The sequence below is a fragment of the Engystomops pustulosus genome, chromosome 1 (assembly GCF_040894005.1).
Source record: "Engystomops pustulosus chromosome 1, aEngPut4.maternal, whole genome shotgun sequence".
Lineage (NCBI taxonomy): Eukaryota > Metazoa > Chordata > Amphibia > Anura > Leptodactylidae > Engystomops > Engystomops pustulosus.
Window position 1 is genome coordinate 274202091 of NC_092411.1, and position 24788 is coordinate 274226878.

Below are 24788 nucleotides of genomic sequence, written 5' to 3' on the forward strand. Positions count from 1 at the left end.
ACATTACACAATATTATCTCCTCTCCAGAACCTTTTATTCTTCTAACAATGACTGCGCGGAACACTTCTCTTCTAAATAACAACGGATCTTATTAACTCCACACATGTTCTTCCCCCAAAACTTAATAGTTAAACTTTCCTCCTGGAGAGAGAGTCACGGTTCTCACGGATGAGAATATTTTACACCGTGACATTTCCCAAATGTATCATAGGGAAGAAGACCAAAAAAAAAAGTCCACGGGGGCTGGGTATAGGAGGAGGGGGGCTAGAACTCTGCGAAACTTCATTTGTTTAGTCAGCGGTCTCTGATTTCTTTTTATTGGAGCAACTTGGACCAACTGGCAGAGATAAGTAGACGCTGAGCGCTGCCTTACGTTGCGAAGGTCCTTGAGGTTCTAATCATTGTTGGACAGAGGAGACCCTCTGGAGGCATAAATAGATCAGTTCCTCCTTTCCTGCTCTCCAGAAGAGTTTAGTTGCCAGCAAGCGCAGGTGCCACTGCCTCCCTGAACCCTGCACCAGACTGTAAGTAACTTCCCCACAACTTTCTCACTAACTTTCTGCAGGTTTCCCCTCCAGTTCATACAGATGGAGCAGAAGTTTTTTTCCACAATTAACCCAAATATGTCAAACGATGAATCGTCACGACCTCCCCACCACTGCTGTGCCTACACGCTCCGGCTCTGCTACATCTGTCCACATGACTAATTTCCTATAACTCTTTTCTTATGTCCTCTCTCCAGGCGGATGGCTTAGACCTGTATTGCAGATGTAGATAAAGGGAAACGAGTCTTTATTAATTTTTTTTTCTTGTTTTTTTTTTTTAAATATTTTCTGCAGAGAGTGGAAAACATGAATCCGTCGTACAACGTTGTCCTGACTCTGCTATCGATTGTTGGTTATTCCAGCTGTCTTCCCTTGAATGAGGATCCTATTTGCACAGCAGAGGAGATTGCTAAGTATAGCATAGTCTTCACGGGTAGATGGAGTCAGACTTCGTTCCCTAAACAATATCCCCTGTACAGGCCCCCCGCTCAGTGGTCATCATTATTGGGTAAGTCAGGGCGGCATTCAATTGAATATATATGTATATCGTTTTTTGGGGGTTCATTGTTAATTTATAATATTTATATTTTCCTTTAATATTTATGTTGGATAATCTCCCTAATATCAGACATGTGACCTACAAAACTAGAATTTTAGAGAGTTTTGAGCTATGCTCAATAACCCATTACGAAGAATCGATCACAAGTTAGCTCACAGTTTTCTCTCTAGCACTCCCGCAGGAGAAGTGAGGCATTACATCATTCTCTATTAAATCCATGGATATTCCATGTAAAGTACAGATGAGTTAGGTCCTCCAGGGGTAGAGGCATCACAGCTGACTTAATAAATCTGGAAGGGGGACTCCTTTAACAAGCCATTATCTGTGCTCCAACAATGGAATTGTGTGCGATAGCATTTGGCCTAAGTTGAGAAGAAAACACAACATATCTCCAGATCACTCAGGCATAAGTAACATAACATAACATAATGGTTTTACATTTTGAGCATCTTCTAGGGTCTTCTTTAGGTCTCATTTGTGACTTTGACCTGCCCCCCCCGACCTTACCAATAACTATGGTGGCCATTCACGTTACACAGAAGTCAACCAAACTTGCTAATTTCAGGCATGACCGGGTGATCACCAAATGAATATGGGGGGGGGGGGGGGGGTGTCTATCTACTACTCCTAGAGACAAGATGTTGGAGGAGAGAAGGATGGGTCAGTTGACCTGGATTTGAGACAAAGATGGATGTCTTCATTAACCCCGTAATGTTAGCATGGTCCTCAGAGAATATCATTGTCCTACCTTTCACCGAATACATTGAATAGATTTATTTGCACTGATTCCATCTCCCAGGATTGTGGATGTGATGTGGTTTACTAACAGTCCAGCCTGACAAGATCCAGACCTACGAGATGACAATAGATTTCTTTTATCCAACAGGAGTGAGTCATAGCTCTGATTACCACATGTGGAAAAAAAGTGACCATGCCAGCAACGGGGTGCGTGACTTTGCAGAGAAAGGAGAAGCCTGGGCCCTCATGAAAGAGATCGAGGCAGCAGGGCAGAAAATCCAAAGTGTACATGGCATCTTCTCAGCTCCATCCATCTCTAGTGGGACAGGCCAATCCTCCACTGAGCTGGAGACACATTCCAGACATCCATATGTGAGTACTTCCCAGTAATCTGCCTTCAAGTGTCCCGTTTGATCATGGAACCTAATTATAATTGTGGTTTCCAACCTTAGACTTTGTAGCTATGACTCCGTTGATAACTGTTGGCCAAATTCCCATCTGGCAAACATCTATCTCTACCGACTCTTCCATGCATGTGGTTAGGTCTATGAGCACAGTGCAGCCCTTACAGACTCACTATCTCCCCTCTTATGCTGCCTTGTTATCAGCCTCTGATACTATTTGTCCAGAGCCTTCTTATCTTCTGACCTTCTTATTCCCTACCATTATGGATTCCAGATGCTCATTGTCCCCCGGGATCTGGCCAATGAAGGTTGTTTTAGATGTCAATGCCACAACCAGGGGTGTAACTATAGGGGCAGCAGAGATAATTTCTGCTATGGGACCCACAGTGTAAGGGGGCCCCGGCATCTTGTGTATTGGCTATGTATTAGATGTGTATATGCTGTATGTGTGTGTAGTGTATATATGCTGTATGTCTACCAATGGTATGGTATTGTATATTGTATATGTCTTTATATAATATATTATATGTGTGCATTTGCTATATGTGATGTGTATATGCTTTATGTCTGTGTATATGATGCATATGTGTATATGGTATTGTATTTATGTGTGTGCATATGCTGTATGTATGTATATATGGTGTGTATATACTGTATGCATGTTTATGCTATATGTGTAAATGTGTTAATATGTCGTGTATAAATGTGTGTGAGTATACAAATATGTATATTTTTTTTAACGGGAAAGGTTGGGACCCCATTTGGAAGTCTGCTATGGGGCCCTGCCTCTCCCTGGCCACAAGATAGAATCACCACTTACCAATAGATACAATTGAGAAAAAATAATAATCCAGTGGATCAAGTGTTCTCTTTATTCATCACAAATACATGCAAGCAGCTTGACAAAGACCATGGGGCAGATTTACTTACCCGGCCCATTCGCAAGCCAGCGGCGCGTTCTCTGCACAGGATTCGGGTCCGGACGGGATTTATGAAGGTAGTTCCTCCGCGTTCCACCAGGTGGAGCTGCTGCGCTGAAAATCATCTGAACGTGCCAGAATACACCGAGCTGGACCAGGTGAAGGTAAGCGCTTCCCAAGCGACACTTAAATGCGGCGGTTTTTCCGAATACGTCGGGTTTTCGTTCGGCCACGCCCCCCGATTTCCGTCACGCGCATGCTGGCGCCGATGCGCCACAATCCGATCGCGCGCGCCACAATCCCGGGGCAATTCAGGTACAATCGGCGCAAATCGGAAATATTCGGGTAACACGTCGGGAAAACGCGAATCGGGCCCTTAGTAAATGACCCCCTGTGTGTCCAACCATTGCACGTATTTCCGGTGAATAAAGAGGGCACCCGATTCACTGGATGACACCGGAGCGCTGCTGCTTTTTCCTCAATTGTGTCTTTGACCCATGCAACTGGATCTTTCTGCTACGGGCATCAACCACAATGTAAGCAGGCCCAGATTGGGTAAATTAGGATTCTACCTCCATTTATGGGGCGTAGATCTATTATTCGCCATGACCAACCTTTCAACTACAACCCTTGACAATGACTGAAACAAACCAACATGGCCGATCAACTTTTTATATGTACCTCCATTTCATTGGCATCTATCACTCTCTTTCATGAAAGAAGGTGCCGACGTTACAACAAAAAGTTATCTAAATATACGTAAAAATTGTCTTAATTTGCCATGAGGTTGAAAATGTGTAGCGTGTGGCTTCAACCATTGGGTTTTTTGGTCCCTATATTGACTTGCTGACTAAACCGTCATTTTATTCCGTATATTTGCTGGTGCTACTTTGCTTAAAGGGGCTTTCTAGGTTATATACTACTTATGGATGACCTTTCTATGGACAAGGTTATCGAAATCGAATTGGTGGGTGGTCAGATACATGGAATCCCCAATGATCAGCTAGAATAGGCTTCCTAGGAAACAAATCATGGCAGGAAGAGCAGGAAGCAGGGGCGTAACTTGAGGGGGTGCAGAGGGTGTGGTCACAACCGGGCTCAAGAGGCTTTGGGGGCCCATAAGCTCTCACTTTCCTATATAAGAAGATTAGTACTATGAACCATACATTATACTCGGGGCCCTGGCACAAACTTTGCACTGGGGCCCATCAGCTTCAAGTTACACGACTGGCAGGAAGCTTAAAAAAGATTAGATACTAGAATTGTTTAACTCCACACCCCTTCTCCTTAGGCCCTTCCCTAGCCTTTGTTGGTGGAATTTGATAGCCATATGTCTTTTTTCAACAATATCAACTAACTACATAATTATGATATTGGCTGTCTCCAGAACCGGTAGCGCCACACAGACTAAAGCCATAAGAACATATCCACTCTCTACCTAGTGGCCAAATAGTGTTACTGCAGCTCAGTCCAACTGAATTTAGTCCTTATTCATTCTCTTTGTTGTTTCCAATGTTGGAAACAATTGATAGGTCGCAGTCCTGAGCATCCAACCCCCACCACCCTGGTTTTGAAATGACAAATATGAGCTGGACAGCCCCTTTAATACCAATGTTTGTGTTCATAATTGACCTCTTTCCATAACCTTGTAGTATATAAGTATCCTAAATCCTATATGCATTCTGAAGATATTAAATGACACTAATAGCCCAGGGACAACACCCCAGACTCTGCACGCAAAAGTCTCCACGATGCCTAGCAACTAGATATCAACAAATACAACATAGCAGAAGGACCGTAAATCAAAGCTTTCATCACCAACATCTCATCCTCAGCGCAAAAGATATTATGATATTCCGGCCTCATCCTCGTTTTTCCACTTTCAGGTATCATTTATGGTAAGAATTGTGCCCAGTCCTGACTGGTTTGTGGGAATCGATAGCCTAAACCTCTGCGATGGGAAGAATTGGAAGAAGAGCGTATCGATAGATCTCCACCCTTACGATGCGGGCACTGATAGTGGATTCACATTCTCTTCACCTAATTTCGCCACCATGCCCCAGGGGACTGTGACCGAGGTATGAAGAATAACTTCACATCAAGTTTTTAATGCTTATATAACAAAAAATGTGACTATCCATAGGAGAATATTACAGTTTTTAACAAAAGCTACTAGTAACTACTGAGTTTTTTAGATTATAAGACACACCTTACTGTAAGATGTACGTCATCCAAAAGAGGAAAAATATGTTGGTTGCACACAAGCACAGCACTGCTACATGCACTCACTAACACATGCATCAACACTACATCCATTCACACACATGCATCAACACTACATCCATTCATACATATACAAACAGTTCTGAAACAACCTTTCATTCACACACGCATCACTGTTATATCCATTCACTCACACATCTCTGCTACATATATTCACTCAAACACAGCTCCGCCCCATCTATTCATTCACACACAGATCTACTTCAACCATTCACTCTCACACACAGCTCTGCTACTTTCATGTACTCACATGCACAGATCTGCTACTTTCATGTACTCACACACAGCTCTGCTAAATCCATTTACCCTCACACACAACTCTTGTTATATTCAGGGACTCAGGTCAGCTACATACATTCACTCACTTGGACACACTCAGCACTACTATATCAGTTCCCTCTCACAGACACACACACACACAACGCTCTTCTTCACCCCAGTCTCAGATGAAACTTCTTCTCTGGCCCAATACCTTGCAAAGACCTTGCAGTGATGCAAGGAGCATGTGATCAGTCACATGCTTCTGACATCCTGCAGTAATAACCATGTCAGTACGGCCGGGAGAGCGAGAGAGCAGTAGAGAGGCTCTGTTCTCTCAGAAATGTGGTGAAGTGCTTTGTCAGCACTTCCCTCAATCTCCAGGACAGTGGTCAGGAGGGTCTGGCAGTGCTGGATCCTCCTGACGTTAGAAGGACAATAAGATTTTTTTCTTGCTAAAAAGTGCATCTTATGATCAAAAATACAGTACAGGCAGTCCCCGGGTTACGTACAAGATAGGGTCCGGAGGTTTGTACTTAAGTTGAATTTGTATGCAAGTCGAAACTGTATATTTTATAATTGTAGATCCAGACCAAAAAAATTTTGGCCCCAGTGACAATTGGAGTTTAAACATTTTTTGCTGCAATGGGACCTAGGATTATCAATAAAACCTCATTACAGACACTTTACAGCTGATCATTGCAGTCTGGGACTATAGTAATGCATTCAGAAAGCTTCCCCAGGAGTCAGAGGGGTCTGTCTGTAACTATGGGTTGTCTGTAAGTCGGGTGTCCTTAAGTAGGGGACCGCCTGTACTTTCCTGTGTAGACTGAACAGAATGAGCAGAGCCATCTCATTTTTCAGACACTTTGCCTTGTTAATTACACTATGCATACAAATTTGTCTCTGTATACCGCCCCTGTTATTCTCCTGGTAATGGGGGAGGGGGATGTATAACAATACAGCTCTCCCAACATCATAATATTTTAAGGGGGTGCTCAAAAATTTACTTTAACTTCCTAAAGTGAAATGACATCTGTAGTAATATTTTTTCTTCTGTGACAGATTACATCTTCTTCGCCAAGTCACCCGGCAAACTCGTTCTTTTATCCCCGTCTAAAGAACCTGCCGCCAATCGCAAGAGCGACACTAACAAAACTCAAAGGCAAGATCACATCATTCCTTGACATAGCATCAAATGTGACCACCACAGGGAACGAGATCGATGAGAACGTCTCCGGTAAGCCGCCGCTTTCATGGCAAAATATTTTGAGCTTTTGCTTATGAAATTAGGTTTACGGTGAAAAATTGTGTGTCTTTACACGGACGTGGGGATTTCGACCAAGTCTGCTTAGGGTCTGGGCCTCAGTACGACATAAAAACTAAATAAATTGACTGCATGATGTGAATAAACCCTTAGATTTGACTTTGACAACCTCTTGGCCACATCCCTTGACCTTCCATTGTCCAACTCATCTTCATCCATGTTGGCCATAGTGATGAAGCCTTGTCATAGTAAAAATAATTTTTACAAAAATATTTTATTTGCATCTTTTTCAACTGAAATGTAACGCATGATACTATATATCTCCCACACTTCTAGTGCCCTCTTGAGGCCAAATAGAGGAATTTTTTAAAGTCTAATCCTTGAAATCCTTACATATCCCAAATTGCTGTACACATCAAACCAACTCATATCAGGTCCTGTTTGAACCCATTCTAGTCTCCCACACACTCACGATGAGATATCTCCGAGGAGGAAAATTAGAGAATATTCCTAACCAAAAATAAAATAGGCCTTATATTAGTAAATCAGAGAATGTTCATACAGCCAAAGTTTGGTCACTAAGTATTAATTACTCCTGAGATAGTTGTTGTTGTTGTATTCGGCTTTGGCGACCATTTTGAATTGATGACCACAGGAAGTGCGGCCATCTTGATTAGTGGTGAGTTAATGAGTGATTTTTTTGGGGTTAGGTTTCATAAACGTGGTGCATGGTGACAAAACTCTTGTGACCTGCATATCTAATTCAGTGACATGGTGCATCCACAGGTAGCTTTCTTTAAGCAGGTTGCCTTTCTACCCCCATAAATTGTCGGCCAATTGAACGATTTGAGTCTGACTTCTGAAACTTCCGAAAACCAATTGTATATCTCTAAGCAACATATTGCCATTCTACAAATTCGCTTTGTAGGGGCAAAGAGTAAACTACATAATGTTGAAAATAATAGACAACAAGGTCCTCCAGAGTAGAAGACATGGAGGACACTCTTTGTTTGAGGTCTTCTCTTCTGTCTTTTGGAGGTCTCATTTCCGAGCCCCTTTTAGGATTTGATACCAGAAGCAACCACTTTAACTTTGTTTTCATGTATTGTTTCCCTTCTTCATCTGTATTGGGTAAGAGTTATACTTTATTTCCCTCTTCTTTCAGAAACACCTCTGGATTGTGAGGTCTCCTTGTGGTCCCCCTGGGGTCTCTGTAAAGGCAGCTGTGGATCCAAAGGAGTAAAAAGTCGGACCCGCTACATCCGCATGAAAGCAGCCAACAATGGGACAGCGTGTCCATCCCTCATCGAAGACAAAGAATGTGAACCTGAGAACTGTGTATAGGACAGAATGACTGGGCAATAACTTATTTTAGGAATTACATCGATACCTTAGTTGTAAATGATATCTCAGTCTATACAGATGTATTATGTGCTGGTTATATACTGTCTATAACCAGAGCCATGAAATGAAACTTCTGGGTCAAAATGAAAAATCTGTAGTAGGGCCCCGCCTACCATGTACCACCAGGACACAGGGTGGCTACTACCTCTGCACCCTCTGTAGCTAAACCCCAGACTTTATACTACAGATGACTAAAGCTAAGAAGTAGTAGATTCTCATTCATATCCTTGTCCTAGGGGGCAGTGTTATGGTGCTGAGTTATCCACCCAGAGAAGTGGGTGTTTGCAGGCAGATTGGGCGGTCTTGGAGGTGGGGCTTAAAAACTTTTGACTTTTATCCACAGGAAGTCGGTAAGTGGAAATAACAGTCGGTCCCTTATCACTTCCATTTCTCAACTACCTTAAGAAGTTTTTATACAGTACAAGCTCCGGCAGGGGGCAAGTAAGAGTGAGACAAGAAAGGCTCCACCCACGGGAAGGGATACTCTGTGCTGCACTTTATGTCATAATCTGGCACAACAAATATAAATGCTAATTATTTCTATCCTGATGTACAATTAAAAAATATTCCTGTGCTACAGATCTTTACATTATTAGCGAATGGAGTTGCCCTTTAAGAAAAAAAAAATTAGAACCCCAAAATCCAAACTTGTGTTATTATTAAATACGGTTCATATATTACTCTCAGAAAAATCTAAAAAATAGGGTTCATATATTACACTTAGAAAAATCTAAAAAATTACCACTCTTTGTTCTTAAAGGGATATCCCGGTAATCTACATAAAGTAGATTTTAGAACCTAGATTTCCGGTAACTAAAATTCTCTGCTAATTTCTAGATTTCTAGACAGCTGTTTCAGTTTGGTTTGCTGGTTGTGTATAGCACCCTCTAGTGGCAGGGCACAGGACTGCTGGGAAGTTGGTATCATTGTCTTTATTTATATATACTGTATGCTGTATATAGAAGCTTGAATATCAGAAACACTTGTTGACATTATGATGAAATTAAAGACCTATTTTAATTTACAATGGATCTCGAATCCTTATTTTCTTATGATTTTGCAAAATTGTAAAGTATTGCAAAACAAGGTGACGGTGGCAGAAGAGGGACGCTGCTGCCCCTAGTGGTGAGTAGACTGATAAACTAAACAGGGGTCATTCATAGAAAGTGCATGAACGTCTACTACAACAGGAAATAATGAGAAAAACATAAAGACTCCATAAGAAAGACAGAGAAATGTCTGGAACAGAACACTGACGCCCTTGCACTCTCACCTTCCGGTGAACTGGCTAGAAGTGTGAGGATACAGTTGCAACTGCAATTTAGCATAGAACAGAAACATGATGTCAGAACTCGCTGAATGGGTTCTTGGCTGTTCTGTGGAACATTGGGTGATTACATTTTATTCCGAGCTGGGGGTTGTCAGGTGTGGTTTGAGTGATCGACTGCCGACCTACTCAGTGGCAAGGGTGGTGTCCAGGAACTCCATCTATGTCTGCTCCACTCTTGCTGGCTATACTAGTCTACTGCTACTGTTAGTGCTATTGTCTTTATTTTGCTCCCTGTGTATTTTGACCCTTGCTTTGTTTTCTGACTATTCTTTACCTTATGATTCTGTACCTCACTGTCAGAGGCATAACTACAGGTGTAGCAGCCATATCAGCTGCTATGGGGCCAGGAGTGTGCCCATTTACCCAACACACTTCAAAGAATGTGCAGCAATGTATATATATATTATGCTGCACCTCTTCCACAGCACACAGTTCACTAGAAGCTAAGCTGTTGTTGGCAAAGAGAAGAAATACTGGGGAAGGGGCACCAGTAGAACAGAACTAGGATTCTCCTGCCCTCTACTTCCACTATGTGCTACTGGGCTGCTTTTTATCTGTGGTTTTCTGCCCCAACAAACTCTCATCCCATCCGGTTTTGAGAAGGAGACAGCAGGAGATGTAGATGAAGAGACAGCTGGACTGTAAGTGTACACACTGTATGTATATGATGTGCTTGTACTGTATGTGAGCATACTTGATGGGCCACATTTATCACTTTTGTGCGCCTAAGTGTAGTAGTTGCGCCTAAATTCAGGCGCACTGTTTTGCCAGAATTATCACAAGCTACAACCATCAGTGATAAGTATATTTTCTGCCTCTTATTAATCACTTTACTTTAACACAGTTTAGGCGCAGTTTAGGCGCAATGTTAGATTCGGGCACTTACATGTGATCCTGCTACAAGCTCCTCTCTGCTTCTCCCACAGCCCAGAATGAAGATAACACTCACAGCAGCACCCAGGTGTGTGACACCCTGCACCCAGTGACCTCCTCAGCAGCACCCAGGTGTGTGACACCCTGCACCCAGTGACCTCCTCAGCAGGGGCTTCTCCTGGAGGGGATCCCCCAGTGCTGGTCTCCTGCTGCACCCCTGTAATTCTGAACATTATCCCCCTCAGACACACTGGTGATACTGTGCAGAATTACATGGGGGACACTTGTATGTCGTATCTGCAAGCTTATGCAAACTTGTGCAAACTTCTCTTGCTCTTGCTGTGAGCTCAGGGTTTTGCAGAATATTTTGTAAATAGAAGGTGATGAACTGTAAATAGAGTCTGCAGCTCCTGTCTGTAATGTATCTAATGTATCTATTAGGGTACATTCACACGCGGTATGCCCGCCGTGCGGGCATACCGCCGTGTGCTGGAGGTGAGGAGGAGGTGACCCCTCCTCCCTCCATAGGAAATAGCGGCACACGGCCGCACATCCGCCGAAAGATAGAGCTTGCTCTATCTTTTTGCGGTGTGCGGCCCGGATCGGTGCCACACATGTGTGGCACCGGATCCCCGCCGTGCCGCTATTGCCGTCTATGGGGACGTACATGCGGCCGCAAATTTGCGGCCGCATGTACGGCCCCGCAGACGGCAGTGTGAATGAGCCCTTATATGTTCCAGTGTCTGCAGTGTATCTAATGTATCTATTATATATTCCAGTGTCTGGCTGAGCTCTGCTGCTAGAAATGAGCTGTTCTGCAAAGGGGCTCAGTGCTTTCTTCTCAGATAACGCCACCTTCGGGCTGGAGTGTTTTTGTGCCCGTTTTTGCGCCTAAATGCAAAAGTCGCATGTGATGAATATCATTAGGCGCAGCAAAACATCTGGAAATGAACGATAGATGAGGGAAAGGTGGTTATTTTAGCTGCGCGGCTAATTTGACGTTTAATCGCAAAACGGGCGCAAAAACGGTGCGCCTAAAGAAAAGGCGCAAAAACAACAGAAAAAACAAGTGATAAATGTGGCCCGATGTGTATATACTGTATGCGAGTGCATATGACATTTATATACTATATGTATTTGTATATATGCTGTCTATATACTGTATGTACTGAATATATATATAGTATTTACTGTATATACTCGAGTATAAGCCGACCCGAGTATAAGCCGAGACCCCTAATTTTACCACAGAAAACTGGGAAAACCTATTGACTCGAGCCGACGGTGTAGTATACAGCCAGCCAGTCCCCATGTAGTATACAGCCAGCCCCTTTGTAGCATACAGCCTGCCCCCATGTAGCATACAGCCTACCCTCCTAAAGCATAAAGCCTGCCCCCATGTAGTATACAGCCTGCCCCCATGTAGTATACAACCAGCCCCATGATGTATACAGCCAGCCCCCGTGTAGCATACAGCCTGCCCCCATGTAGCATACAGCCTACCCTCCTACAGCATAAAGCCTGCCCCCATGTAGTATACAGCCTGCCCCCATGTAGTATACAGCCAGCCCCATGATGTATACAGCCAGCCCCTTTGTAGCATACAGCCAGCCCCTTTGTAGCATACAGCCAGCCCCCATGTAGCATACAGCCTACCCCGTAAAGCATACAGCCTGCCCCCATGTAGTATACAGCCTGCCCCCATGTAGTATACAGCCTGCCCCCATGTAGTATACAGCCAGCCCCATGATGTATACAGCCAGACCCTTTGTAGCATACAGCCTGCCCCCGTGTAGCATACAGCCTACCCCTTTGTAGCATACAGCCTGCCCCCATGTAGTATACAGCCTGCCCCCATGTAGTATACAGCCTGCCCCTTTGTAGCATACAGCCTGCCCCCGTGTTGCATACAGCCTGCCCCCGTGTAGCATACAGCCTGTGCCGTGTAATATACAGATAAAAAAATAAACTTAATACTCACCCTCCTGTGCCCCCGATGTTCCTCGCGGCTCCCGATCCCCATCGCGGCTCACGGCAGCTCCCCGTGTCTCCTCTTCTATCTTCTATCTTCACTAGCCGGCAGAGTCGCGTCCATGCGATCTGCCAGCAGTGGCACACTGCGCTGCAACGCTGTCGCCGCTGATGACGTCATCAGTGATAACAGCGTCGCATCACAGTGTGCGACGGCTGGCAGATCGCATGGACTCGGGTTGGAGTTCTATATAGTGTGAGCGCTCTAGAGTTCTATATAGTGTGAGCGCTCTAGAGTTCTATATAGTGTGAGTGCCCTAGAGTTCTATATAGTGTGAGTGCTTTGGAGTTCTATATAGTGTGAGCGCTCTAGAGTTCTATATAGTGTGAGCGCTCTAGAGTTCTATATAGTGTGAGTGCTCTAGAGTTCTATATAGTGTGAGTGCCCTAGAGTTCTATATAGTGTGAGTGCTCTAGAGTTCTATATAGTGTGAGTGCCCTAGAGTTCTATATAGTGTGAGCGCTCTAGAGTTCTATATAGTGTGAGCGCTCTAGAGTTCTATATAGTGTGAGTGCCCTAGAGTTCTATATAGTGTGAGCGCTCTAGAGTTCTATATAGTGTGAGCGCTCTAGAGTTCTATATAGTGTGAGCGCTCTAGCGTTCTATATAGTGTGAGCGCTCTAGAGTTCTATATAGTGTGAGCGCTCTAGCGTTCTACATAGTGTGAGTGCCCTAGAGTTCTATATAGTGTGAGTGCTCTAGAGTTCTATATAGTGTGAGCGCTCTAGAGTTCTATGTAGTGTGAGTGCTCTAGAGTTCTATATAGTGTGAGTGCTCTAGAGTTCTATATAGTGTGAGCGCTCTAGAGTTCTATATAGTGTGAGCGCTCTAGAGTTCTATATAGTATGAGCGCTCTAGAGTTCTATATAGTGTGAGCGCCCTAGAGTTCTATATAGTGTGAGCGCTCTAGAATTCTATATAGTGTGAGCGTTCTAGAGTTCTATATAGTGTGAGCGTTCTAGAGTTCTATATAGTGTGAGCGCTCTAGAGTTCTATATAGTGTGAGTGCCCTAGAGTTCTATATAGTGTGAGCGCTCTAGAGTTCTATATAGTGTGAGCGCTCTAGAGTTCTATATAGTGTGAGTGCCCTAGAGTTCTATATAGTGTGAACACTCTAGAGTTCTATATAGTATGAGCGCTCTAGAGTTCTATATAGTGTGAGCGCTCTAGAGTTCTATATAGTGTGAGTGCCCTAGAGTTCTATATAGTGTGAGCGCTCTAGAGTTCTATATAGTGTGAGCGCTCTAGAGTTCTATATAGTGTGAGCGTTCTACAGTTCTATATAGTATGAGCGCTCTAGAGTTCTATATAGTGTGAGCGCTCTAGAGTTCTATATAGTGTGAGTGCCCTAGAGTTCTATATAGTGTGAGCGCTCTAGAGTTCTATATAGTATGAGCGCTCTAGAGTTCTATATAGTGTGAGCACTCTAGAGTTCTATATAGTATGAGCGCTCTAGAGTTCTATATAGTGTGAGCACTCTAGAGTTCTATATAGTGTGAGCGCTCTAGAGTTCTATATAGTATGAGCGCTCTAGAGTTCTATATAGTGTGAGCGCTCTAGAGTTCTATATAGTGTGAGTGGTCATGTAATCCATACACCCAGCTAAGAACAAAATAGAACTAATTTTGGCCCAATATCTCACCCCTCCACATCTTCTGGATAACCAATACTCAATATGGAAATCCCATTATTATGATTTATGGCAGTATTTTACATCTCTGAAACTTATTGTTCTCCCTGTTTTATGAATAAAAAATGAAATACATAAATTTTGGTTTGTGCGGATGTATTTCCCATAGCTGCAGTTCTCATTAGGCGGCTACTTGTTATACGGTGGGATGTGATATCTTTCATCCGATCCGGCTAACACCTACTACATTGTTATATGACTTTTATGTAAGGTTTTCCTATATGGGTAGGAGTCTGGTAGCATCTAGTGTATATGTTAATGTAGTATTGGATGGCAGGACACCAGGTTGTTCAAGGACCAAGGCTCACACCCGCGATCAGTGCTTGCACCGATTGTGGGTGTTAACCCCTTAAATGTTGCCATCAAATGGCTGCCATCTTGGATCTGGCCAGCAGGCTCTTTTACAGATCCAGTAAATTTTTAATATACTGCAATACTGTGATCAGTGCATGTATGTGCTTGGCTTGCACCACAATTTCAAATGTTAAATACCACGCTCAGTCCAAATCCTTTGGATCGTCTGATGGCCCGCCCCCGATTTTTGTCACATGAATGCAACGCAGCTGCGCCAAAGTTTGATCATGTGCGCCACAATCCACTTTTAAATGCGCCGCAAAACGGTAATCGTTTAAATATCCGACGTTTGTGCCATCCGCGGACCCTTAGTAAATGAACCCCATTGTGTGGCCTTAGTCATAGCGTCAGCTTGTATGGACGGAAATACTAACCTGTTTGTTTTTTAACACTCACTGGGGCAGTGGCCCATTCGGCATCCAGCAGCCGTTCTCTGCGGTGGATACGGGTCTTCCTGCGATTCACTAAGACAGTTCCTCTGACGTCCACCAGGTGTCGCTGCTGCGCTGAAGTCTGCCGAGGCCCTCCAGAGTTCACCATCCTATACTTGGTGAAGGTAACTGCATGTCCCGCGACACATTTTTTTAAAAAAAATGCGGCGGTTTCTCAGAATCCGTCGGGTTTTCGTTCGGCCACACCCCCCGATTTCCGTCACGTGCATGTCGGCGCCGATGCGCCACAATCTGATCGCGTGCGCCAAAAACCCGGGGAAATTCAGGGCAAATCGGTGCAAATCGGAAATATTTGGGTAACACGTCGGGAAACCGCGAATCGGGCCCTTAGTAAATGACCCCCCAATAAGTTATAAATTTTTATTGTGGTGTTGGGATCCTTCTCCGTTTTTTTTCAAGTAATATCAAAAGGTTTTGGCTTGTGGAAGGAGCGGAAAAATGGAAAAAGAATAAAAGGAAGTGGGAAAATCAATAATTAATGAATAAGGGGGAGTTATATATATATCTATATTTGTTGGTAAAGGATATTTTTTATGTAAATTAATTAAGAGAAAAGATTCTTTTTTTTATATATTTATACATAGATTACGCACTGTACAAGGATTTCTTATCTTCCAAAAAAAGTTCCTTGATTTGCTTGACTCATTCAGTTATTGTATTTGTTAATCCCATTATTCCACATAAACACATTCTCAGTAGAATTCCCAGAACATTCCGCCGCTCTCCATCCATTAGCCGTAGAGTAAATTAATCATTAACATGGACTAGATGAAGCAGATGGGGTTTCCCATAAGAATCAATACCTGAGTGCGGCTCCTCGGAGAGGACAACCACCAGCGCCACTGCCACCACGTGTGCTTCATTACATTCATATTATAGGTAGACATGGACTCCATGGGGATGCGACTACTAGTCATTTTCTGCGTATGGTCGGTGGTACATGCCATGTACTATCAATCTTATGAAAGAGAAGAGAAATGTATCATAGAAGAACTCCCAGAGGACATGTTGGTGACAGGTAAGGATGAAATTACTCATTGCATGTGTACTTATACTCTGCTCCCACGGCTGATGAGAGTGTTAAAATGTATTATATGGTCCAGTGAGTAAATTAAAAAACAAAACAACTCATCTCCTATTCAATTTATTCAAAGAAAATTTATTGGCAGGATCATTGCCAAAGTATTTAAAAATATGGGATTGTGGGAGATAGGGTGAGGGATCGTGTATCGGATGAAGAGGGGTATGGGGTGTGAGGGGGTTTATAGTGAGACATATTGTGCGGCTATGGCCATTGTGGTCTCCTCTTCCCCCAGCAGGATTGAGATCTTCTCTTATTCTTCTATGGTGTTAAAGTGTTTGAGTAGATCTGAGAGTCTCCTGAAGTGTGTCATGGCATTGTTGGTACAGACTGCTCTCCCTGGGCACGTATGTCTGTAGGCCCGGATGTGAGTGCTCAGCCTGTAGAAGCTGAGGATCTGACCGTATCTGGGGTCCGGTAGTTTCTCCAGGTACAGGGCCAGTCTGTAGTCGCTCTGCAGACCATCACTGTGGGTGATCCTTCCATGGAAGGTTCAGTAGTCCCTGAGCACCTGAATAGCTTGCAAAAGCCTCCCCAATTGGTCGATTTCCCAGTCCTGGTAGGGCTTGGGGTCTGTTCCTGTCAGTCACTATCAGCAGGCAGTTTTTCAGCATGCAGGAACACTTCTGGGGTCTCTGCTCTGGAACACAATGATGTTGGTTTTCTTGAGATGGGTAGTGCCCAGGTGGTGCTGCTGTTTTCTATTATTTAAAGATAGTCGAGGAAACCTCTCTCAGTCAGTGATAATAGCAAAAAGTCATCTGCACATAGGAGAAATGTTACCTTGGTATCATGGAGGATGAGTCCAGTTGCACAGGAGGACTCAGGGATGCAGCTGGCTTGTAGATGTAGAAGAGCGTTGGACTTAGACTGGAGCCCTGTCTGACCACTTGGCCCTGCTGGATATAGGCCGTTCTCCTTATAGAACACAAAACTTACCAAAAGGCACGCCGCTTTTGTTACATGTATGGGAAAATCGAATGGACGACCAAATAAAAACTTTCCAAAACAGTTGCTCCTGTCTAGAATGGATTTATTCTCTGATTTGTGGGAATGAAACCTTATGATGTTATGATGCCTCTTATTGTGTAGCAATCAAGAGTAGGACTAGTCAACCAGAGGATCAGAGGACCCTTTGGACACTAAACCAATATGGGACACCCAAGGACCGACAGAAGACAATTCAATTTGGAGGTTTACTTTTATCCTGTGGTTATCTATTGTTATATGTCCATATTCCATTGCTGTGGAGTGGTAAGAACCTGATCCTCAAGAGGAACTCCTCAAAGTTTGCCAGGAAGGGTTGGCCAAGAGTCATATAAAGAGTTTCAAGATGTAAACCAATTGAGCTGAGAGGTCCAATCCTGTTCGATAGTGGGACACTTTACTACAGAGCTTTCTCAATGTTGCTGTCTTATGTATTTCAGAAGAGACATCTATCTAGATATCTATACCTGTTTTCTATGATATTCTGCATTCAGTTGAGTAATAAAAAAAAATCTTATAATCAAAAATAAGGGACTGACATGATTGCTTTTATAAACATGACAGTCAGTGGTAGCGGTGGCCATATTTCAATTCTTCTAAAACAAACAGAGATTTGTGTTGTTTATCCTTTTCTTTCCAAAGCTATGCCATTTTCTGTTCTGAAAGTGTTTGACAAAAATCTTTTTCACCAGAGCTGAAGTTGGCGGTGAAGACTAAGGTCTTCCTGTATCTGCCCTCAAGCTGAGTCTAATTAGTTTGCCCACAGATCCCATGATGTGTTTTAGCAGCAAATCCAGTGAGATTCCAGGATGTATATGGTGACCAGCCTGGTAGCAAGTGGAAGAAATCATTAGTACATGAAGTGTATAGCCTGTGTGAGCACTAGGGGTTAATACCTTCTCTGCACGGAGCTGATAATACCAATTACAATTTGGGGGAAGGGAGCAACATGAGGAGAGAGACAGAGAAAGTTCTGTAGAATCACAGACTAGGATGGAGGAACTGATAAGGAACAGGGATCTTGTACCTCACTATTCTGTGTAGGAGACATCTGTATCCACAGTCCCATTCACACTCAGCCCTGCTACATACACACAGAGAGCACAGTCACATGACCTCCTCCTCTGTGAACATGGATCAGCAGCGCCTCCACTCCCAAGAGTCTGTAAAGTTTATCAGACAGACTCCAGGACTTGTCAGCACAGGCAGAGGAAGGAGCTACTTCAGCACTGAGATAATCTGAAGGGTATAGCAAAGAAACTGCTGGATATAGGTAACAAAGATCATAGGCAACATTGTTCTACATCCCAAAAACTATTGATTTGTGGAAAATAAAAAAACATTACAGTTGTTCTTTAAGCATTACATATTCCCTTTAGAGTTAGGCCTATGTCATGATGTCATTAACCCCTCCCCCCGACGCCTCAGGTTAATCTCAATCCTCCTCACTATCATCCCACTTCTTTTTTTCTCTTCAGAACAGTAAATAATCTAAACATGCTTTTTTATATACTAGGCCGCTACAAGATTCAGCAATGGAGTATGGCTCAACATGACTTCCTCCCCTCAGCTCCAGGACTGGGGATGGTTGTGACTGTGAGAGCTCCAAATGAGGAGGTAAATTTTGATGTAATGAACCTAGTTCCGGGGTTTTCTTAATTATAAGCAGCTTGGCAAGATAAGAGTTAAAAAAAATATCAGTTTAATATTGTGTCTACCATATTTTCTGGTAATAACATTCCGAGAAAAGCTGCAGTACCATATACGGCCTATTGGAAAGAGTGGCGCTGTTTTTCTGATGTGAACTCCTGTTTATATTGGTTATTTGGTGTGTTATGATATATTTGTCATTGATATTCACAGATCTTACTGTCAAAATTATATGGGCCAAATGGAAAATTCACCTTCACCACGCACTCTTCCGGCTTTCATTTCATCTGTCTACAGTCAAACTCCACAAATCTAATAGCCTTTGCTTCAAGCAGACTGGTAGGTATAGAGAGATAAGTGTCCGCAAAGTATATTAAAAAATTGGGGGATTTGTTGTTCCATGGACTTTTTGGGGGGGCAAGTGACAATATGATTACGTATTGTGGAGTGCAATGGAGATTCAGTGGAGGGTAGTATGTATTATATTTTTTGAACACTTTACAACCCCCTGCAATTATTCTCCCTACCATCTGCCCCCTATTTTTGACCCATTTATAGTTGGTGGATTAAGAAGAAGTGAGATGCAGATCAAAGTAAGTATGGATGGAAAATCAGACCACACCAAGGGTGTTTGTAGTCTGTTACCATGGAGACACTAAGAGAATTCTATTGTGTGTCATCTAATATATAAAGCTGAGTGTGTCCGCTAAAGGAATCTGCACCGTCGCGTTTACAGTCACCAAATTTTGCTCGGGGAACGTCATAGACTAGGTTTTGAGCTGAAATTTACCATGTACAGGAGCCAATGTCAGCTGCTGCTGCTGCTGTGGCAGTTGAAAGCTGAGCCGTGATTGGTTGATGTTCTGCCACAGGTCATTAATATGAGCTCTGAGGTTCCTATAGGCAATGAGTATAATACAGCTTATCTGTGAGGTAAGATGTGAAGTAATATGTGAGGTAATATGATAACCACCATATACAGGAGCCATTGTCTGCTGTGGCAATAAGCAACCATTCCCAGCTCGGCTTCTAATTTTGCCACAGGTCATTAATATGAGCTCTGAGCTTTGATTGATTACTATAGTCAATGAGTATAATACAGCTTATGTGTGAAGTAGAGTGAGTGAGACAGCCAGGGAGAGTGAGTGACTGACAGAGAGACAGCCAGTGAGTGTGAGTGAGCAACAGAGAGACAGCCGATGAGTGTGAGTGAGAGACAGATGGGAAGAGTGAGTGACAGAGAGACAGGGGGGGGGGTGAGTGACAGAGAGACATACAGGGAGAGTGAGACAGACGGGGAGAGTGAATGACAGAGAGACAGTTGGGGAGAGTTGAGAGACAGGAGGGGAGAGTAAGTGACAGAGAGACAGGCGGGAAGAGTGAGAAACTGAGTGAGTGAGAGACAGCCAGTGAGTGTGAGTGAGAGACAGACAGGGAGAGTCACTTAAAGACAGGGAGAGATAGATACATAGATAGATAGATATTATTTTTTTGTTAACCAATTCTATTTTGTTCTAGCTACTTGCAGTTACTTACTATCCCGGGCCACGCCCAGAGCTACAGCTAGTTTTAAATAAAAGCAGAAACAGTAAAATTTTAAATAAAGAAACATTTTAGAGACGCTGATGATGAGATGGTATAGAATAAGCACTCACAAAATACTAAGAAATTAATTTTAAAAAAAGAGGCATCATGTGCCTCCTGTCTCACGTGTGACTCTATATTTACGGAATTTTAGTGAGGTTCCGGATTTCTGCCCTCCTCTGTGTATTTGGCGCTTGTTAACATTCCATCACTGTCTAAGATTTGTGTTTTAGCGATGATTAAACGTAGTAAATCCGTAACAGCTGCTAACCATCCATTATCAAATCATGGACGGATAAATGGGAATAATTCCGGAAATTTGTGTAATCACTCTCTGTACGAACATAAAATATTTAGACTGAGATTTTACCGAAACTCAAACAGTCAGGCAAACAATCCACTTAGGAGTTAGACAATTTCACACTCCATTTTCCCAGGAGCCCATCGGAGAGACTGCGCTAAAGTGGATGTGATCACGCTTCAGAAATGTAAAATTGAAGTCATTCTGCAAGACGCGTCAAGAAAAATCTGTAGACTATCGTTCGGATTATTCTGCTTCACTGAGGTGGAGAATACCAGTCCAGGCAGGAGGCAATGCGGTATAGATCCATGTCACCCTCCATATCTGCCGTCAGTGTCTGTGTAGTGGAGGGTGCTCGGCGTGTCTCTCCTCATTACACTGATCAATGTCAATCCAAAAACATCTACATCAAGATGTCTGCACGCACCGTTAGGATGTCATATGCGGGAGGTCTCATGATGACTTCCTCTCTCACTAGCTTCATGTAGCTCAGCTGAATTTGTTATTATAAAGAGTGGAGAAACCCTCGAACAAAAGTTCAGTTCTGGTACCTGAGCCCAAACACACAACTAACCCTCGATCGGTCGGTGTGAAAAGTTTTTCTTATTGAGCCTGAATGCCGAAAATGCCAAAACTTCTAGATGATTCAGGTTTGGCACAGCCCCTAACGTTGCGGTTTGGGTCCGCTCATCACTACTCAAGACAACTACTATGCTTGTAAATTTACATGCTAAATAAACCAAAAGATCTTGAGGTGGCCCCAGGTTGTTCCAGCAGAAGACATCCTAAGAAGACATCTATTTAGAGTAATAAGAGTAGGTCCCAAGAATAAATCTCTGGTGGCCTACTGTGGTAGCACAGTTGGTGTGGTAAATAAGGATGCCCTTAATAGTTAAAGGAAACCTACCACTTGCCGGTGCTTATTTTTGTTAGTGTTTTAAACCGCGGTATAAAACACTTTTTAAACTGTATAGCGGGCGCAGGGAGGTACGCGCTCGGCGCTTACCATGCGCGCGGCTCTCCTTCACTTCCTATGTAGCCGCGCGCACGGTCGCGCGCATGGTAAGCGCCGAGCGCGTACCTCCCTGCGCCGGCTATAAAGTTTAAAAAGTGTTTTAAACCGCGATACCGCGGTTTAAAACACTAACAAAAATAAGCACCGGCACCAGCTCATCCTGAGCTGGTGCTCGGTGTTTTCTTCTGAAACCTGCCATTTCAAGTGGTAGGTTTCCTTTAACTAAAGATCAGGAAACATGGTTGAGGCAATCCAACAGACGAACCCATGGCAATGCCAGCGGTTTTGACCATACAAAGTTGCAGACAGAGTTAGGTATTGGCCCTGGAGAGCTAACCATACCTTTGTGTGTTGTTAGTAACAGCAGGACTGTAAAAAATACATATATATTCCAGGACCTGGACCTGGAGTACTCCGGACAAAAGTTCAGTTCTGGTAGCTGAGCCCAAACACACAACTAACCCTCGATCGGTGGCTGTCAAAAGCTTTTCTGGGTGCGCCTGAATGCCGATAATTTGCCAAAACTTCTGGCTGATTCAGGTTCGGCACGGCCCCTAACATTGCGTTTTCGATCCGCTCAACACTACAACTCAACACTACTACTACATGCTTGTAAATTTACATGCTAAATATACCAAAAGATCTTGAGGTGGCCCCAGGTTGATCCAGCAGAAGACATCCTAAGAGGAGGCTACTAGGCTCTATTTACAGTAATAAGAGTAGGTCCCAAGAATAATTCTCGGGTGGCCACCGATGTCTATTGAACTGCGACCTTGATTGAACCATAAGCCACCTTGATGTCACACCCTGGAGGACCAGATCAACCCTCTTGAGATCTTTCTCTCCCAGGCTCCAAATGGCTGACAAGCAGAAGCATCAGAACCTGGCCTTACTCACAATGTGGTATTATTTTGCTTTGCGTAATATAATCTGTGACAATTTCCAGGCCTTGTAGATGTGATTTTTCAGTGAGTGGGGAGATTCTGAACAGTTACAGACAAAGCAAGAGTCAGGTAAGAGGAAAGAGGAGAACCAGATAACCCGATCTATTACACAACTTAATATCTTTGTAGAGACTTTGAATTTATGGAAAAAACATAAACAAAAGTTTAAAGGTGTTGTCCAATATAAGAAAAAACATTGTTGTTTTTTGTCTCCCAAAAACAACACCATTCATGTCCTTTGGTGTTGCTTGACCTTGCAATTCAGCCTATTTTTCTTAAAGGAAATCTACCACCAGGATGAAGGATAATAAACTGAGTACACTTACATGCTGGTGTGTGCCCTTCTGACAGGATATACTCTTCTTTTAACTTCTTATGTCTTTGTTTTTACAAAAAAAAGGGTTTTAAAATGATGCAAATGAAGCTGAGGGGCTCCGGGCTCCATTAACAGCGATGGAGCCCGTAGACTGCAGGTTGATTTGCATAATTTTAGAAGCCTTTGTTTGTATAAAGGTGCATAAGAAACTAGACCCTGCCAGTGGGGGACACACACCAGCATGTAAGTGTGCTTGGTTTACAATCCTTCATCCTGGTAGTAAATTGTGCCATCTTGCAATACCAGAAAGATCTTTAAAAAAAACAAACTTACGTCCATCTATTGGCAGTCATCTTTATCACATTACACTAGTAACAGCTCTGATGTTTACGCTGAATATTTACTATGGAAATTAAGCATTGGAGTCGTATAAAACACTGACCAGTGGTCTTCCTTTTGTAGAGGGTCCACCTGGATGTTCAGGTTGGAGAACATCCCTTGGATTATTCAAAGGTAGATCCAAAGGACAAAGTGAAGGAAGTGTCGTATGGCCTTGAAAATCTTCAAGGAGAGGTTGATCATATAATTAAAGAGCAAGAATATCAAAGGGTAAGTCTCACTTCCTTACTGCATACTTGTAGACTAAGATTAAGATGGACCTCTTGGTAACAAGTATGGTCAGAAGGAGACCATTGTTCACTAAAACTTCTCACATTGGGGCAGATTTACTTACCCGGTCCTTTTGCGATCCAGCAGCACGTTCTCTGCGGTGGATTCAGGTCCGGCCGGGATTCACTAAGGTAGTTCCTCCGCCGTCCACCAGGTGGTGCTGCTGCGCTGAATTTCCCCGGAGGCGCGCTGGAATGCACTGAAATTCACCGGCCTATACCTGGTGAAGGTAAGTGCAATTTTCGCGACATATTTTTTTTTTTAAATGCGACGATTTTTCCGAATCCGTCGGGTTTTCGTTCGGCCACGCCCCCCGATTTCCACCGATGCGCCAAAATCTGATCCCGTGCGTCAAAATCCCGGGGCAATACAGGGGAAATCGGCGCAAATCGGAAATATTCGGGTAACACATCGGGAAAACGCGAATCGGGCCCTTAGTAAATTACCCCCACAGGGTCTAAGACTTCTCGCATGAACACGTCTAAGTCTACAAATGGATATCTAGAACTCATCCATCAGATATTGCAGTTTGGCCAACTTTGACTTAGAGTTGCGTTAAGAGTTCTATCTCACGGACCAAGGGATGATTCTGATTATTATGTGCAGAGATCATCGGGAAGTGTTAAAAAGCTAATTCACCATTGTTTTTTAGGTTCTGTTTTTGTAGAGTAAGAAAATATGTTATAAACATTCTTTAAAGAATACAAAGAATCTGTTTGGGGCTTGTTTTTTGTGGGAGAAGTTGTAGTTTGTCAAGGAGATGTATGACCCAGACCAGAAATTCTCAAAATTATTATTAGTTTTAGTTAAGTTTGTTTTTGGTAATGTAAAAAAATGGTGTTTTGAAGACTCAGTAGTAAAATTGATAAAAAGTAAAGGATTGTACACATTATAAAAAAACAATCTTCTTTTCCTCGTGGCACAGGAACGTGAGGAGTACTACAGACGGAAGAGTGAAGACATGAACAGCAATGTCCTGTGGTGGGCCATCACACAGACCTTCATCCTCACCACAGTCGGCATCTGGCAGGTCAGGCGCTTCAAAGACTTCCTTATTGCCAAGAAAATTGTGTAAAATTTATGGAAACCACAGCCAATAAAAAACCTTTGTATCACATGACCAATCTTGCC

At 43.2% G+C, this 24788-nt stretch overlaps 2 protein-coding genes across 2 annotated transcripts; both read left to right on the top strand.

The window, feature by feature from the left end:
• The first annotated feature begins 300 nt into the window (after positions 1-300).
• SPON2 (spondin 2) lies at positions 301-9406 on the top strand. Its single transcript, XM_072126242.1, has 6 exons — positions 301-525; positions 841-1054; positions 1992-2215; positions 5054-5245; positions 6774-6948; positions 8141-9406. The coding sequence occupies exons 2-6, from the start codon at positions 853-855 to the stop codon at positions 8317-8319; spliced, it is 972 nt and encodes a 323-aa protein (XP_071982343.1). The 5' UTR covers positions 301-525; positions 841-852; the 3' UTR covers positions 8320-9406.
• A 6395-nt stretch (positions 9407-15801) lies between these two features.
• On the top strand, positions 15802-24774 carry LOC140113181 (transmembrane emp24 domain-containing protein 11-like). The gene is made up of 5 exons (XM_072132632.1): positions 15802-16128; positions 18695-18795; positions 19042-19167; positions 23451-23597; positions 24583-24774. Exons 1-5 carry the CDS (start codon positions 15996-15998, stop codon positions 24730-24732), a joined length of 657 nt encoding a protein of 218 aa, XP_071988733.1. The 5' UTR covers positions 15802-15995; the 3' UTR covers positions 24733-24774.
• The last annotated feature ends 14 nt before the right edge of the window (positions 24775-24788 follow it).

Bases quoted from the DNA above. Each gene is read 5' to 3' on its own strand.
- SPON2 (XM_072126242.1), top strand. From the start codon at position 853: ATGAATCCGTCGTACAACGTTGTCCTGACTCTGCTATCGATTGTTGGT. The intron at 1,055-1,991 runs GTAAGTCAGGGC...TTTATCCAACAG, and splicing joins TCAGTGGTCATCATTATTGG to GAGTGAGTCATAGCTCTGAT. The intron at 5,246-6,773 runs GTATGAAGAATA...CTTCTGTGACAG, and splicing joins CCCAGGGGACTGTGACCGAG to ATTACATCTTCTTCGCCAAG.
- LOC140113181 (XM_072132632.1), top strand. From the start codon at position 15,996: ATGGACTCCATGGGGATGCGACTACTAGTCATTTTCTGCGTATGGTCG. The intron at 16,129-18,694 runs GTAAGGATGAAA...TTTATATACTAG, and splicing joins AGAGGACATGTTGGTGACAG to GCCGCTACAAGATTCAGCAA. The intron at 19,168-23,450 runs GTAGGTATAGAG...TTCCTTTTGTAG, and splicing joins CCTTTGCTTCAAGCAGACTG to AGGGTCCACCTGGATGTTCA.